This window comes from Mustelus asterias, chromosome 21, assembly GCF_964213995.1.
Source record: "Mustelus asterias chromosome 21, sMusAst1.hap1.1, whole genome shotgun sequence".
NCBI classification, from domain to species: domain Eukaryota; kingdom Metazoa; phylum Chordata; class Chondrichthyes; order Carcharhiniformes; family Triakidae; genus Mustelus; species Mustelus asterias.
The window spans coordinates 7,514,702-7,532,276 of record NC_135821.1 but is presented as its reverse complement, the minus strand read 5'-3'; the positions used below and the strand labels follow the sequence as shown (position 1 = coordinate 7,532,276).

The 17,575-nt window shown below is 49.0% G+C and overlaps 1 protein-coding gene across 1 annotated transcript; it reads left to right on the top strand.

Annotated features, from left to right (window-relative positions):
* Positions 1-1,880: 1,880 nt before the first annotated feature.
* On the top strand, positions 1,881-16,289 carry LOC144509071 (dynein axonemal light chain 4-like). The gene is made up of 4 exons (XM_078237380.1): positions 1,881-1,959; positions 8,121-8,207; positions 9,850-9,933; positions 15,916-16,289. Exons 2-4 carry the CDS (start codon positions 8,139-8,141, stop codon positions 16,078-16,080), a joined length of 318 nt encoding a protein of 105 aa, XP_078093506.1. The 5' UTR covers positions 1,881-1,959; positions 8,121-8,138; the 3' UTR covers positions 16,081-16,289.
* The last annotated feature ends 1,286 nt before the right edge of the window (positions 16,290-17,575 follow it).

Sequence of the window (17,575 nt, the reverse complement as noted above, 5' to 3'; positions counted from 1 at the left end):
AGAGGGTTAAGCACAGGTTAAAGAGATGTGTATTGTCTCCAGCCAGGACAGTTAGTGAGATTTTGCAAGCCCTTGCAAGCCCAAGCAAGTCGTGGGGTTTACAAATAGTGTGACATGAACGCAAGATCTCAGTTGAGGCCGTCCTCATGTGTGCGGAACTTGGCTATCAGTTTCTGCTCAGCGATTCTGCGTTGTGTGTGGTGAAGGCCGCCTTGGAGAATGCTTACCCGAAGATCAGAAGCTGAATGCCCGTGACTGCTCCCCAACAGGAACATTTAAAAGGCATCTGTATGGGTACAGGAATAGGGAGGGAATAGAGGGATACGGACCAAGTAAGGGCAGAAGATTTTTCTTTAGTTTAGTTGGCTATCATGATCAACACGGGCTTGGAGAGCCGAAGGGCCTGTTCCTGTGATGTACTTTTCTTTGTTCTTAAACTTTTCCCCCTCTCATCTTGAACCTGTGCCCTCTTGTACCCAAGGAGAGAAAATGCTGGAAAATCTCTGGAGGTCTGGCAGCATCTGTAAGGAGAGAAAAGAGTTGACATTTCGAGTCCAGATGACCCTTTGTCAAAGCTGGTCTGCCTTGTGGGACCTTGTAAGAAGTCTCACAGCACCAGGTTAAATTCCAACAGGTTTATTTGGTAGCACGAGCTTTCGGAGCGCAGCCCACCCCAGTTTAGGGGAATTTCACAGTAACTTCATTACAGTGTTAATGTAAGCCTTACTTGTGACTAATAAATAACCTTTACTCGAACGCCGGCATCTCCACATTGTGGGATCTTGTCAACTGCCTCACTAAAGTCCATATAAACTCCATCCACGGCACTTCCCTGGTGTAGTTGACCTTCCCACCCTGGGGGAAAAAGCCTCTCTGACTATCCACCCTGTCTATGCCTCCCATATCCTTCAATGGATATCATTGCAAGAGGTGATTTGGGGGGGGGGGGGGCGGTCATGATCACAGTGCTGTTAATGGGATCTTGCTGTGCACAAATTGGCTGCCACATTTCCCTGCAGCAGTGAGTGGGTCAGGCTGGGATTCTGGAAGGTTCTATATGGGAAGCTGAGATAGTTTCTCTCCAGTTGTTGAAGGCCAGTTAATTTGGGATGGAGTGGTCCTCTCGGCGCCGCTGGATACCGTTGCTAGGGCGCAAACCCCGCGCCTTGACAACCGAGCGGCCCCCCGGGGCCCGAGGCCTCGGGCCCGGCAGGAGCCGGGAGGCACCGCTCCGCCCTCACTGATCCCTCAGCAATGAAAACCCAAGGGAAAGAAGATCAAACCTGAATGAAGTCAAAGCTGCCGAGCGCCCGCCTCGCCTCGCCTCAGGGATAAAATCCCGCCCGCCGGAGACCAGGTCGCCCGCCCGCCGCTGACTGACAGCCCCCTCAGCCAATATGGAGCGCCGACCCGGAGCGGTGACCAATCAGCGTGGGGGAGAGGCGGAACCGCAAAGCCCCGCCCCTCAGTTTTACTGTGAGTGACGTCTACACCGACCATTGAGGTGCCCACGGTCCTGAACAGTGACCAATCAACGTGGGGGAGAGGCGGGATTCCAGGTCCCGCACCTCACGCCCGATATGAGTGACATCCACTATGTCCAATGAGCGCCCGACGATCCGAAGGGGGGAACAATCAGCGTCCGAGGGAGGCGGGACTTTAAGCACCGCCCCCCTCAATCCTTCCCTCTGAGTGGCATCAGCTCCGACCAATGAAGTGCCAATGAAACGGAAAGTTGACCAATCGGTGCCAGAGGGAGGCGGGACCACAAGCTCCGCCCCAGGCCCCGCTCTGAGTGGCGTCCACGCCGGCCAATGACGGATCGAGGCCCCGATCGGGGCAGCCAATGGGATGCTGGTGAGGGCGGGACATCCGGCGGTTGCTGGGGCCCCGGATTCTGTGCCTGACAACGGCCGGAGCGGCGGCGGCAACGGCAACTGGAGCGGGGCCTAAGCCCGGGTGAGTCCATCCCGGGCCTCGCTTGGCACCGGGCCTGGAGGAGAGACGGCGGGCCTCGGGGTCTGCAATCCTCTCCAGTCATGGGGCTGGATGGATATGAGAGGAGTTGCATTTGTGTAGCGCCTAGCAGCCTCCTCAGGACATCCCAATGAAGCCCCTTTGGGGTATGATGTGTGGCCGCTGTTGTAATGTAGGAAACAGGGCAGCCAGGGTGTGCACAGCAAGATCCCACACACAGCCATGGGAGAATGACTGGACAACCTGGTTAATGCTGATGGAGGGGAGGGGGTAATTTACAAGGGGCACGGTGCTTAGCTCGGCTCCAGGACCCGACTCATCCAGCCGCCTCCCACCCTTCTCAATGTACACCGAGGACAAGACAATGCAAGACCAGTGGTCAATGTGGCGGCACAGTGGGTTAGCACTGCTGCCTCACAGCGCCAGGGACCTGGGTTCGATTCCCGGCTTGGGTCACTCTCTGTGGGGAGTCTGCACGTTCTCCCCATGTCTGCGTGGGTTTCCTCCGGGTGCTCCGGTTTCCTCCCACAGTCCAAAAGATGCGCTGGTTAGGGTGCATTGGCCGTGCTAAATTCTCCCTCAGTGTACCCGAACAGGCGTCGGAGTGTGGCGACCGGGGGATTTTCACAGTAACTTCATTGCAGTGTTCATGTAAGCCTACTTGTGACGCTAATAAATAAAAAGTTAAACAGTATTCGACCGACGTCAAGTCTTGAAGACTGGATACAATGTGGTTAGCACTGTTGTCTTACAGTGCCAGGAACCTGGGTTCAATTCCCAGCTTGGGCCACTGTCTGTGTGGAGTTTGCACATTCTCCCCGTGTCTGCGTGGGTTTCCTCCGGGTGCTCCGGTTTCCTCCCACACTCCAAAGATGTGCGGGTTAGTTATTTTGGCCATGCTCAATTGCCCCTGAGTGTCCAAAGATTTGTGGGTTTGATGGATTAGCTGTGCTAAGATTGTGGGGTTACGGGAATAGGGAGAGACCTGGATAAGACACTCTTGTCAGAGAGTCGAGGGGCCGACTGGTCTTTCAGAAGGCATGTCTTCATGTGATACTCCTTTCCTGATGGCTGAAGAGGGCAATCTTTGAGAGGCAGGTTCTGCCACATGAATTTGCCAAGCAATGTTGTGATTGTTGATAAGTTGGCGTCTGTTGCCAAGACACTGTAACCGCTGGCCGTCATGTTGGTGCACACCTGCCCACACAAAGTGTCTCCATTTCTCTCTGGCATTGGCTCGTGACTCCCACCTCGTGATAATTTAAGAAAAAACTTTACTCCATTCTTAAAGTTACAAAGCCAATACTCAGAATGGACTGCGCGGACCCAAGTCCATTCCTTGCTTAATCCCAAAACTGCATTCAAATTCCAATTGAATCCAATTCAAGGTCCCCACAAGTGAGACATACAAGTTCCAAGCTGACAAGATAAGGCATTGCATCCCACCTTGGGCTTGATCTGATGATTGATCTTAGCCATAATGTCTAGGGCTTGGGATTTGGGAATCCCACAGTCAATTGGCTCCAGCTGCCTCGACCTACAGAAAGTCCTTGAGTATGCAACCATCTTTCATCTTGCAAGCAGTAGTTAGCACTGCCGCCTCAGAGCGCCAAGGACCTGGGTTCGATTCCAGCCTTGGGTGACTGTGCAGAGTCTGCATGTTCTCCCCGTGTCTGTGTGAGTTCCCTCCTGGGTGCTCCGGTTTTCTCCCACAGTCCAAAGATGTGCAGGTTAAGTGGATTGGCCATGCTAAATTGCCCCTTGTTGTCCAAAGATGTACAGGTTAGGTGGATTGGCGGGGTAAATATGTGGGGTTACGGGGATAGGGTAGGGGAATTGGCCAAGATAAGATGCTCTGTCAGAGAGTTGGTTCGGACTCGATGGGCCAAATGGCGGCCTCCTGCACTGTAGGAATTCTATGAAACCGTGAAGTGTAGGAAACGTGGCAGTGAGTTTGCATACAGCAAAATGCTACAATTAGCAAGGTGATAATGACCAGATCATATATTTTAGTGGTTGGAAGGATATATATTTATCCTGGGGTAAATAAGGAGAAACAGAACCCGAGGACACAGATTGAAAGTAGTAGTAAAAGAAGGAGAGGGGTAAAGTAATTTATTAGTCACAAGTGGGCTTACATTTACACTGTGATGAAGTCACTGTGAAGATCCCCTAGTTGCCACACTCCGGTGCCTGTCCGGGTACACTGAGGGAGAATTTAACATAGCCGATGCACCTAACCTGTACATCTTTGGACTGTGGGAGGAAACCGGGGGCACCAGGAGGAAACCCACACAGACACGGGGAAAACGTGCAGACTCCACACAGACAGTGACCCAAGTTGGGAATCGAACCCAGGTCCTTTGCGCTGTGAGGCAGCAGTGCTAACCACTGTGCCACCATGCCGCCCTTCCGGGGGGATTGGGAAAAAGAGTTTATTTAATACTGTGAGTTACGATAACAGTTTGCCAGGTGTGTGGAAACAAATTCAATAGTAACTTTCAGAGGGAAATTGGATAACTACTGAAGGAAGAAAAATGTGCAAGGCTATGGGGAAAGGGGTGTGGGGTGAATTGGAACACTGTCAGAGAGCTAGAACAGCCATGATGGACTGAATGGCCTCCTGTGCTGTAAGAGTAAAGATTTAAACATTACAGAATCTGAGTAGTGAGGATGGGGGAATAATTGGAACATGGTTTGCTGATACACTTCACACCCTCTCTGCCACATCTCCCCGCCCGCCCCAAAGACCAATTGCAAATCCTGCACGCTCTCCTAACATTTATCTTTCCATTATAAAATTTGACAGCCAAGTTTGAACTAGAAACCGAAAAGTTACAACCACCTGGTGGTGCTACATCAACATCTAAATTGTCTATCGTCCGGTACTGGATTGACAGACACTTCCTCCAATTAAATATTAGGAAGACGGTAGCTAATGACGACGGACGTGTTACAAGCTGCAGTCCTGAGTCACCATTCATCTCCCTGGCAGCTGTCTGAAACTAAACTAATCCATTCACAAACTTAGTGTCATATTGTCCCCAAGACCAGTTTCTGATCGTATATCCTCACCATCTCGAAGGTTGCTTATTTCTGTTTCAGTAGCTTCAGCCTCTGCCTTGGCACATCTGCTGCTGAAGCCCTCACCTCTAGACCTGACCAATCCTCTGCGCTGCTGGCTGCCCTCCCTCATTGCACCCTCTGCAAACGAGAGATCATCCAGAACTCTACTGTCTGTGTCCTAACTCGAGCCAAGTCCCGTTCACCCGTAACCCCTTGCACTCGCTGACCGATATTGCTTCATGGCCCAAAAAATGTCCTGACTTTAAAATTCATGTCAATTCAAATCCCTCCTTATCTCTCACAGCGCCAGGGACCCGGGTTCGATTCCCGGCTCGGCTCACTGTCTGTGCGGAGTTTGCACGTTCTCCCCCGTGTCTGCGTGGGTTTCCTCTGGGTGCTCCGGTTTCCTCCCACAGTCTGAAAAACGTGCTGTTTAGGTGCATTGGCCGTGCTAAATTGCCCCTTAGTGTCAGGGGAACTAGCTAGGATGAATGCCTGGGGTTATGGTCTGGGTGGGGTTGTGTTCAGTGCAGACACGATGGGCTGAATGGCTTCCTTTTGCACTGTAGGGATTCTATGATTCTGTATTTACCTCCAGCCCCACAACCCTCGTGTAAACTGGCGCTGCTGTAATTCTGGCTTCTTGAGCATTCCCGATCTGACATGCCCCAGCATTGGTGGCTGTGACGACTGGTCCCTGAATTCTAAACTTTGGAATTCCCTCCCTAAGCCTCTTCAACTCTCAACCTCTCTCTCTTCCTTAGAGACACTTTGCAAAGCTTTCCCCTCTGACCAAACTGATGTCTGGTGTCTGATTTTAGTTGGTGTCGCTTCTGGGAAGCACCCTGGGACGTTTAGTTACATTAAAGGTGCTATATAAATGCAGCTTGTTGGGTTGAGGGAAGTGGAAAAATCAGCCGTGGTTTCTCTGACCACTGGGCAGTGATGTGATGCATTTCCTGACGGTTTTGGTTTTGACTCTGAGCGCTGTGGTATCTTTTGCCAACTGTTTCAGTTCCCATTGTGAAGAGGGTAGCCTAGAACAAGGCAGAGAGGGTAGCCTAGAACGAGGCAGAATCAATGGTAGCAAACTATGCGGGGTCTGTACTGTTAGGTTTGGATGCAATAGATCAGTAACGTATGCTGCATTCTCTCTGATAGACTTGAGGGAGATTTCTTTAGGAAAGGAAGCTAATTCTGCTTTTTATTTGGTTTGAAATCAATCACTTTGTTTCAACTGGAAGGGCTGAACCGGGGGAAAGGTGTAATGTAGAAACCAGCTTCTTCCATAGTTCTGTGGGTAGATGTAATAATATGTGATGTGACACTGAGTCTTTTGGACCACAGCAATCCTCAATTGCTCTGTGAAAATAATTTTTTAAAATTTCATGGGACGTGGGCGTCGCTGGCTAGGCCAGCATTTATTGCCCATCCCTAATAGCCCCTTGAGAAGGTGGTGGTGAGCTGCCTTCGTGAACCCGTTGCAGTCCCTGTGGTGTAGGTACACCCACAGCGCTGTTAGGGAGAGAGTTCCAGGATTTTGACCCAGTCATAGTGAAGGAACGGCCGATATATTTCCAAGTCAGGATGGTGGGTGGCTTGGAGAGGAGTGTGCAGGTGACGGTGTTCCCGGGCACCTTGTCCTTTTAGATGGTAATATCGAGCATTGGATTATGGGCAGTTTGCAAATTCTGCCGGAATGCACCTTGATCTTTTTATGGCTTCAGATTTTGACATCCCCTTAATATTTTATTCATTCGTGGGACATGGGCCTCGCTGGCTAGGCCAGCATTTATTGCCCATCCCTAGTTGCCCGACGGCAGTTGAGAGTCAACCACATTGCTGTGGCTCTGGAGTCACATGTAGGCCAGACCGGGTAAGGACGGCAGATTTCCTTCCCTAAAGGACATTAGTGAACCAGATGGGTTTTTCCCACAATCGACAATGGTTTCATGGCCATCAGTAGATTCTTAATTCCAGGTATTTTTTATTGAATTCAAATTGCATCATCTGCCGTGGCGGGATTCGAACCCGGGTCCCCAGAACATTAGCTGAGTTTCTGGATTAATTGTCTAGCGATAATACCACTAGGCCATCGCCTCCCCCTAAGTCCAGTGCTGTCTTAATTTTATAAGTTTTGAACAAATGGCACACAGCCTGTACACATCTCTTTAACCTGTGTTTAATGTTCCCTCCACCCACATTATCTGTACCTTTAAGACCTGGCTGGCTGTAGAGATTTGCATTCTAATTAGTATTCTGTAACTTGATTTCTGTGTCTCTGTGCACTGTTGGAGAACAGATTTTCACTCCATCTGACGAAGGGGCAGCGCTCCGAAAGCTTATGGTATTTGCTACCAAATAAACCTGTTGGACTTTAACCTGGTGTTGTGAGACTTCTTACTGTGTACAGCCTATATACCAGGGAGAAAAGTCCACAGGGTTAGGAATGAGATTTGACGAGTTTCTGGTTTAATAATGTTGTTTTGTGTGTTACGGGCCACAGTATATCAATCACCTGTAGGCTTTGGTGAACCTCATAGACTTTGTCATATCGCAGGCAGGCTCATGAGTTTTGGAGAATATTTTAGCTTCGTTGCTAGGTTATCGATGCTTGGTACCTTTCTGAAGCTAACCCAGGTGGTTGTCGTGAGTCTGACTGTGGCAAACAGTACAATTTGTTTAGTCTCTTTTGGGCAAATCAAATGAATAAGCAAAGGGACAATTTGTTAATATCCTTACTGGGTTTCATTGGAGGCAATATTCCACGTAAATGACTCCGAGATCTTTGCCCATAAGGGGAGTGTGGGATTAAAACGATTGAGAAAGTCTCCCGTGTTATAGTTTAAGTGATAAACGTGGAATAAAAACAGGAAATGCTGGAAAGAATCAGCAAGTTTGGCAGCATCTGTGGAGAGAGAAACAAAGTTAACGTTTGGAGTCCGTACAACTCTTCTGTTTTTATTTCAGATTTTTATTTTCTTTTATTTTATTTCCAGCATCCGCGATAGTTTGATTTTCTGTAAGTTTCAGACTTTCTGAAATGGAGATATTAACAACCTTTTCTTTCCTGAAAGGAGTCGAGTTTATGCAGAATGGCGGAACCCGAGGTAAAGAAGGAAGATGCAGATTCCAGGCGAGTTCAAACCTTCCCGATCGTCAGGGTGAGTTTCTCTTTAAGCTGCACGAACCCCCTTCCCAGCTGAGAGAGAGGAAGTCCATTCAATTCAACGGCCTACCCAACTCGTGGTCAAAGCCAGACGCTGCCTCCGATTGTGGAGCTGGTCCACCACAATCTGGTGCTTGGCTGTTCCTCGCATGTGGCAGGCTAGATCCTGAGCAAAGTTTCACTTATCGAGACAGAGTTCCTTGCACTAGACAGACGCACACTCGATGTGAGTTAACCTCCTGTCAATCTCACCAAGGTCGGGTCACAGGCAGTAATCAATTAATTAATCAACTGGCGCTCTCACGCGATAAAATAATAATTTAAATGTCATTTTCAGCTTGGATAAGTGACTTGTCCTGCCAGATTGGGATGTTGTTCTGATTGAAGGCAGAGGGGTAGAATGGACTAAATAAAATCATTCACTTTCAGCTACTGCCACAATATGTGAGAGGATTATCAGTAAATGGCGTTAATTGTGGCGGTGAACTTTTGTCTCACTCGCGCACACATCCCTGCTGGATGTTCAGTCATTGGTTAAGCAATCCGTGAATGGCTGGTCGTCCGAAAAGAACCCTGTGACCAGATTTTAAGTGACCCTCAAAAGTCTCACCCGTTCAATCCAACAAAGTATCTTCCTGCAGGAGTTTTACTTACACTGCCATCTTTAACAAGCTCCTGGCGAGCTTTGTCTGATGTAGCCTATGTCACTCTGTGGCTCTGATCCTGTGAGGAATTGTTAATCCAAATTACGGCGTATGTCTGTGCACTCAAGCCTGTGGAGGGGGGAATTCCTGTGCAAATGTCTTTGGGACGTTGCGATCCATTTTAAAAATGGGTATCCACCCACAGTGCGGGTTGCCTCTAATCTCACTCAAAAAGGCAACCTCTTTCAGGAGATTCGGGAAGTTAAGTTTGTTTATTTATTAATCACAAGTAGACTTGCATTAACACTGCAATGAAGTTGCTGTGAAAATCCCCCAATCGCCACATTCCTGTTCGGCTAACACTGAGGGAGAATTTAGCATGGCCAATGCACCCTGACCAGCATGTCTTTTGGACTGTGGGAGGAAACCGGAGCACCCGGAGGAAACCCACACAGACACGGGGAGAACGTGCAAACTCCACACAGACAGTGATCCAAGCAGGGAATCGAACCCGGGTCCCTGGCGCTGTGAGGCAGCAGTGCTAACCACTGTGCCACCCATGGAGAATGGGGGAATTTTCACGTTAATGCACACAAATGACTGTGCTGAAGAATGTTGCTGGGGCAAAGCGTACGGAGCTTAACTGCTTGCTGTGCAAGGGGTGTTGGATTCAGGGATTTTCCAGCCGTACACGCCACCGCTGTAAGCGAGGACGGAGAATTTGGTGCTCAGCCAAATCTCCATTCACTGCAGCGGGACTGGAGAATCCGCCAGCGTGGACGGCTGGAAAATTCCTCGCACGATGTCCAAAATTGCAAAGCTATTCCATAAACCTATACCCGCGTCCTTCAGATTAAATTCACTTTGTGTAAATTACTCCTGTGTATCACGGGATAACTGTGACTTCCACAGCCCGGTTTGAATGCAAGCGGCACACGCAGTTCTTCATTCAGTGAAAGCTGCTTCCTCAGTCTGTGTACCTTCTGTTTTCAGTATTGCGATATGCCAGAGGAAATGAAAGTGGAAACTATGGAACTGTGCGTCACGGCTTGCGAGAAATTTTCTGCAAACAATGAGGTGAGGGTATTTTGCTGAGATTATACGTGCAGCTGATTTGTGGATGGGAGGCTGGTTCACAGAGATGTCTTGATCTTGTGTGCCTGTGTGTGTGCATGCGCGTGCCTGTGTACACAGTGCCAAAATTGTTACTGCACAAGTTCAATATTCTCCTTAACCTGCGTGGGTACAGAACAATCCACTCACCTGATGAAGGAGCAGCGCTCCGAAAGCTCGTGATTCCAAATAAACCTGTTGGACTTTAACCTGGTGTTGTGAGACTTCTTACTGTGCCCACCCCAGTCCAACGCCGGCATCTCCACATCGTGACAAAATAATCTGAAAGGGACAGCATGAGGCAACAAACAGACCATGCACAACACAGGAATTGGAGGCAATATTGCACGCAGCATGAAACTGTATAGTTCAGGAAACTAATGGGTTTCTGCTCTGTGATAAGCCAGCATTCTTGTTCCTGATTAATATCTGGACATTCTGTTAGAATGTATGTGTCTCTGTGTCTGTTTCGATCTTATCGAGATGCCCTTCATGATCCAGTTCCTTGCCAATGCTCAGTGTCTTTAGTCTCACAGCGAAGACAGCTACGTGTGTGAACTCAAGGAACTTGTGCCCAACAAAAACCAGCCTCTTTTGAAGAGGAGAGTGGTAATAAACAGAATTCTTTAGTGGAAGGGCTAGAGGTATGAACCTTTGTGCTGTGAAAGTCCACTTGATAACTCTTCCTGGACTCTGTGAAAAGAGAACATAGTCACCTCCTGTAATGCAACACTGCATTACACTCTCAAAATTCCTTCTCCCTCGTGCTGCCTTTGTCTCTGTTCCTCTTCCTCTCGATAGTGGAGGTGATCAATGTTCTCTGGATATGAGGGAAGGTCATGATGTGGAGATGCCGGCGTTGGACTGGGGTAAGCACAGTAAGAAGTCTCACAACACCAGGTTAAAGTCCAACAGATTTATTTGGTAGCACGAGCTTTCAGAGTGTTACTCCTTCTTCAGGTGAGTGAGGAGTTGTGTTCACAAACCGGGCATATATAGACACAAACTCAATTTACAAGATAATGGGTGGAATGCGAGTCTTTACAGGTAATCAAGTCTTAAAGGTACAGACAATGTGAGTGGAGAGAGGGTTAAGCACAGGTTAAAGAGATGTGTATTGTCTCCAGCCAGGACAGTTAGTGAGAGTTTGCAAGTTGTGGGGGTTACTGATAGTGTGACATGAACCCAAGATCCCGGTTGAGGCCGTCCTCATGTGTGTGGAACTTGGCTATCAGGTTCTGCTCAGCGATTCTGCGTTGTCGTGTGTGTCGTGAAGGCTGCTTTGGAGAACGCTTACCCAAAGATCAGAGGCTGAATGCCCGTGACTGCTGCAGTGTTCCCCTACTGGAAGGGAACACTCCTGCCTGGTGATTGTCGAGCGGTGTTCATTCATCTGTTGTCGTAGCGTCTGCATGGTCTCCCCAATGTACCATGCCTCGGGACATCCTTTCCTGCAGCGTATCAGGAGACAACGTTGGCCGAGTCGCAAGAGTATGTACTGTGTACCTGGTGGATGGTGTTCTCACGTGAGATGATGGCATAAGAACATAAGAAATAGGAGCAGGAGTAGGCCATCTAGCCCCTCGAGCCTGCCTCGCCATTCAATAAGATCATGGCTGATCTGAAGTGGATCAGTTCCACTTACCCACCTGATCCCTATAACCCCTTACCGATCAGGAATCCATCTATCCATGATTTAAACATATTCAACGTGGTAGCCTCCACCACTTCAGTGGGCAGAGAATTCCAGAGATTCACCACCCTCTGAGAGAAGAAGTTCCTCCTCAACTCTGTCCTAAACTGACCCCCCTTTATTTTGAGGCTGTGCCCTCTAGTTCTAGTTTCCTTTCTAAGTGGAAAGAATCTCTCCACCTCTACCCTATCCAGCCCCTTCATTATCTTATAGGTCTCTATAAGATCCCCCCTCAGCCTTCTAAATTCCAATGAGTACAAACCCAATCTGCTCAGTCTCTCCTCATAATCAACACCCCTCATCTCTGGTATCAACCTGGTGAACCGTGTCGATGATCCGCAGGTCTTGCAGAGGTTGCTGTGGCAGGGCTGCGTGGTGTCGTGGTCACTGTTCTCCTGAAGGCTGGGTAGTTTGCTGCGGACAATGATCTGTTTGAGGTTGTGCGGTTGTTTGAAGGCAAGAAGTGGGGTGTGGGGATGGCCTTGGCGAGATGTTCGTCTTCATCGATGACATGTTGAAGACTCCGGAGAAGATGACGTAGCTTCTCCGCTCTGGGGAAGTACTGGACGACGAAGGGTACTCTGTCCGCCATGTCCTGTGTTTGTCTTCTGAGGAGGTCAGTGCAGTTTTTCGCTGTGGCGTGTCGGAACTGTCGATCGATGAGTCGAGCGCCATATCCTGTTCTTATGAGGGTGTCTTTCAGCGTCTGTAGGTGTCCGTTGCGATCCTCCTCATCTGCTAAGATACGCTGCAGGAAAGGATGTCTCGAGGCATGGTACATTAGGGAAACCATGCAGACGCTACCTCAACGGATGAATGAACACCGCTTGACAATCACCAGGCAGCAGTGTTCCCTTCCTGTTGGGGAACACTTCAGCAGTCACGGGCATTCAGCCTCTGATCTTCGTGTAAGCGTTCTCCAAGGTGGCCTTCACGACACATGACAACGCAGAATCGCTGAGCAGAAACTGATAGCTAAGTTCCACATACATGAGGATGGCCACAATCGGGATCTTGGGTTCATGTCATACTTTCTGTAACCCCCACGGTTTGTCTGGGCTTGCAAAATCTCACTAACTGTCCTGGCTTGAGACAATACACATCTCTTTAATCTGTGCTTAAACCTCTCTCCACTCACATTGTCTGTACCTTTAAGACTTGATTACCTGTAAAGACTCGCATTCCAACCATTATCTTGTAAATTGAGTTTGTGTCCATATATGCTCTGTGAACACAACTCCTCACTCACCTGAAGAAGGAGCAGCGCTCCGAAAGCTCGTGCTACCAAATAAACCTGTTGGACTTTAACCTGGTGTTGTGAAATTACTTATTATGGATGAGGGTAACAAGGCTGAAGCAATTGCCCATCTCCAGCTGCCTGGAAAGATGCTGATGAGTCTTTTCTTTCAAGGGCTCCAGTCCTTGTGTGAAGGAGTCTTTTTCCAGAGTGTTGTGGGGTGGGAGGAGAGGAGGAGTCACTGTGCTGTCCCGGTTTAACTACTGAAAGTGTGGCCTGTGTGGTAACACCGTAGTCTTCGGATTCGCTGTCTGCTCCTCCTGTTCCGTTCACTGGAGTAAATAGCTTGGGAAAGAATGCATAAAGAAAAGGCACAATGCGATTGGTTGCACATCTACCCCATTGAACAGAGGGATCTGGGAATACAGGTACAGAATTCCCTAAAAGTGACGTCCCACGTGGATAGGGTCGTAAAGAGTGCCTTTGGTACATTGGCCTTTATAAATCGGAGTATCGAGTATAAAAGTTGGAGTGTTATGGTAAGGTTATATAAGGCATTGGTGAGGGCGAATTTAGAGTATTGTGTACAGTTTTGGTCACCTAGTTACAGGAAGGATGTAAATAAGGTTGAAAGAGTGCAGAGAAGGTTCACAAGGATGTTGCTGGGACTTGAGAAGCTGAGTTACAGAGAGAGATTGAATAGGTTGGGACTTTATTCCCTGGAGCGTAGAAGAATGAGGGGAGATTTGATAGAGGTGTATAAGATTTTGATGGTTATAGATAGAGTGAATGCAAACAGGCTTTTTCCACTGAGGCTAGAGGAGAAAAAAACCAGAGGGCATGGGTTAAGGGTGAAAGGAGAAAAGTTTAAAGGGAATATTAGGGGGGGCTTCTTCATGCAGAGAGTGGTGGGAGTGTGGAATGAGCTGCCGGATAAAGTGGGTCACTTTTTAACATTTAAGAAAAACTTGGACAGGTTCATGCTTAGAGGGGTGTGGAAGGATATGGTCCAAGTGCAGGTCAGTGGCACAGACAAGAAGGGCCAAAAGGCCTGTTTCTGAGCTGTAATTTTCTATGGTTCAATGGTATGTTTCCAATAATCTGGCAGGGGTGAGGGATCAGCAGTATTCAGTATTGTAACCAGCAGCCCTCAATCTGCCAGCTCAACCAATCAATACATGACCACAATTTTCATCCCATTTTGGAGTAATTCCATGGAACAGTCTCTGCCCCTTTCCCTATCAGGGAGCCCCAGGCCCAGTTGGACTTTGCCACAAATATAGAGACGATCCGAATATGTAACTCCACATCCCTTCCCCCCCCCCACACACATGCACGCCCCCACACGCACGTGCGCACCCGCCTGCCCACCCGCACCCCACAAATGCATACGCCTACATGCGCCCACAAGAGCGCGCACGCACATGCCCCTCCGCGTACCCACCCACATCCCTATGCGCCCGCCTATGTCCCCGCGTGCCTGCCGGCGCTTGCGCGCCCACCCGCCACACCCCCGTGCCCCCGGCCACGCCCCCCGCCCCGTGCACACGCCCATGCTCCACCCCAGCCCCCACCTCCCCCCCCCCCCCACACGCCGCGCACACCATGATTATTTCAGCGCAGTGGAAGCACATTAAAAACACGTGTTTTCACGGCTGGTAATGTCATAGGGTCACTGTCACTCAGCTGGGCTGCACAATAGGCTGCAGTCAATAGGGGGCATCCCAGACTCTGCTTTGTGAGCTCTCGTACCTGATTGCTGGACAATAAAAGATCAGGGTCCATTCATTTCATCTCCCACAATCACACTAGTGCCATGATTATTCAAAACATTCATTTACGGGATGTGGGCGTCGCTGGCTCGGCCAACATTCATCGCCAATCAATAACTTCACTTGAGAGGGTGATGGTGAGCTGGTTTCTTGAATCGCTGCAGTCCGTGTGGTGTAGGTACACCCACTGTGCTGTTAGGGAGGGAGTTCCAGTTTTGACGCAGTGACAGTGAATATATTTCCAGGTCAGGATGGTGAGCAACTTGGTGGGGAAACCTCCAGGTAGTGGTAAAGTAAAGTTAAAGTTTATTCGTCACAAGTAAGGTTTACATTAACACTGCAATGAAGTTACTGTAAAATTTCCCGAGTCGCCACACTCTGGCGCCTGTTTGGGTCTATGTGCCTAACCAGCACGTTTCTTGGACTGTGGGAGGAAACCGGAGCACCTGGAGGAAACCCATGCAGACACGGGGGAGAACATGCAGACTCCGCACAGACAGTGACCCGAGGGCGAGAATTGAACCCGGGTCCTTGGCGCTGTGAGGCAGCAGCGCTAACCACTGTGCCACCGTGCCTGGTGTTCCCAGGTATCTGCTGCCCTTGTCCTCCTAGATGGTTTTGGTCATGGATTTGGAAGGTGCTGTGTAAGGAGCCTTGCTAAATCTTGTAGATGGTACACACGGCTGCCACTGTGCGTCGGTGGTGGAGGGAGTGGATGTTTGTGGATGGGGTGCCAATCAAGCAGGTTGCTTTGTCCTGGATGGTGTCGAGCTTCTTGAGTGTTGTTGGAGCTGCACCCATCCAGGCAAGTGGAGAGGGTTCTATCACACTGACCTGCGTCTTGTAGATGGTGGACAGGCTTTGGGGAGTCAGGAGGTGAGTTACTCGCTGTAGGATTCCTACCGTCTGACCAGTTCTCATACAGACAGTATTTTTGTGGCTATAGTGATAATGGAATTATTGACTAATGGCAGTGATTAATCTCTATCGTTGAGTCGACAACAGACTCAGGCGTGAGGTGAGGGGAAAGTCCCGGTGGTGGAGAGCTTTGGGAACCATAGCCCCAAACTTACCTGTTCCTCCTAACCGCCTCTCCCCACAGGAATTGCTCCGATGATGTCGTGTGGTTTTATTGCGTTGTTGTAAATGACCAAATTCTGCTGTCCAGAGGCAGAGTTCACCTGAATTGGCAGCACCGCTTCCCAGCTTCAAATAAAATTACAATCGTTTAATCTCTTCCACAGACTGCGGCCAAAATGATCAAAGAGACCATGGACAAGAGGTTTGGGGCTTCCTGGCACGTGGTGGTCGGCGAAGGGTTCGGGTTTGAAGTCACTCACGAAATGAAGAACATTCTCTACATGTATTTCGGGGGCAACATGGCGGTGTGTGTGTGGAAGTGCACATGACACCAGTGGACGGAACAGCGACGCTGATTCTCCTCCCATCTGCCACTGTCTCTGAACCGCACAAAGAACACTGATTCAATGCCGTCACTGCGCTGGGCTCACCCTGCAAACAGACCACCTGCTGTTTGAAAAGATACTAAACATTTCTCCCAGTTTCAGCTGCAGCATGGACACAGACTGAGGAGTATTTTTTAATCTCCTGTTTTTTTTTTTAATAAAGTTCCAAATCTAAATGGTCAAACAGGAATCCCTGCCCCCATTCAGTGGGATTTTGCAATATTGGCTGGAATATTAACAAAGCGAATGAGCTGCAGCGTGTTATGTAACTTTTTAAAAAATCTTTCTTCCGTTACTTCCTGGCAACCAAAATAATGCATTGATTTCCCAAGGGTTTCCCCCCCCCCTGGCCTGACATCGGAAAGCGAGCCTCGATTGTGTCGTCATTGACGCGGTAACCACCATTTTAGATTGAAGTGGAACGGCGCAGACATTCTGGGTAAGGGAGGGAGAAAGCAGATTACAAGAAGAGTTTCACCAGCCCTCCAGCCCGCGGTTAGTTAGCCTGAGATTCTGTCCAGCTTAATTTTTTTTTTGATGCCAGTTCCAGGGGGCCAGGCAACGGTGGAAACGGGAAGGCCAGACAAGAGAGTCCAGTCTATTTTAGCGTTAGAAAAAAACTGTTTCTCATTTCAGGGTCACTTCTTACCAGCTCCGTGGGTGTGGATGAGAGAATCGCAGGGCCCTCGAGTTAGACCCTCGGGCCTGTTTCTAAATATTTGCATTTTTTAAAACAACTTTTCAAGATACTGTAACGGAAATGTTCTCACTTGTACCTTCATAGGTTTTAATAAAAAAAACACTATTTGAAATGTATTCAGTATATATACTGTGTCATATTGACAGCTTCCAGTTCGCAGGCCCTAACCGCCTCCTATTCACCATGGATGTGTAATCTCGCTACACCTCCATCCCACACCAGGACGGCCTGAGAGCTCTTCGCTTCTTTCTTGAAAAGAAGCCTGAACAATTCCCATCGACCACCACTCTCCTCTGCCTGGCTGAACTTGTTCTATCTCTCAACAACCTCTCTGTTAACTCATCCCACTTTCTCCAAATCAAAGGAGTAGCAATGGGTACCCGCATGGGTCCTAGCTAGGCTTGTCTTTTTATGTGGAAGATTCGTTGGTCCAAGCCTACCCAGGTCCCCCCCCACAGCTCCTTTACATCGATGACTATTTTGGTGCTGCTTCATGGTCTTGTCCAGACCGCGAAAAATTCGTCAACTTCGCTTCCAGTTTCCACCCCTCCGTCGGCGTCACCTGGTCCATCTCAAACACTTCCCTTCCCTTCCTTGACCTTTCTGTCTCCATTTCTGGTAATAGACTATCTACCAGCTCTTTTCTCTCCTTACAGATGTTGCCAGACCTGCTGAGATTTTCCAGCATTTTCTCTCTTGGTTTCAGATTCCAGCATCCGCAGTAATTCGCTTTAATTC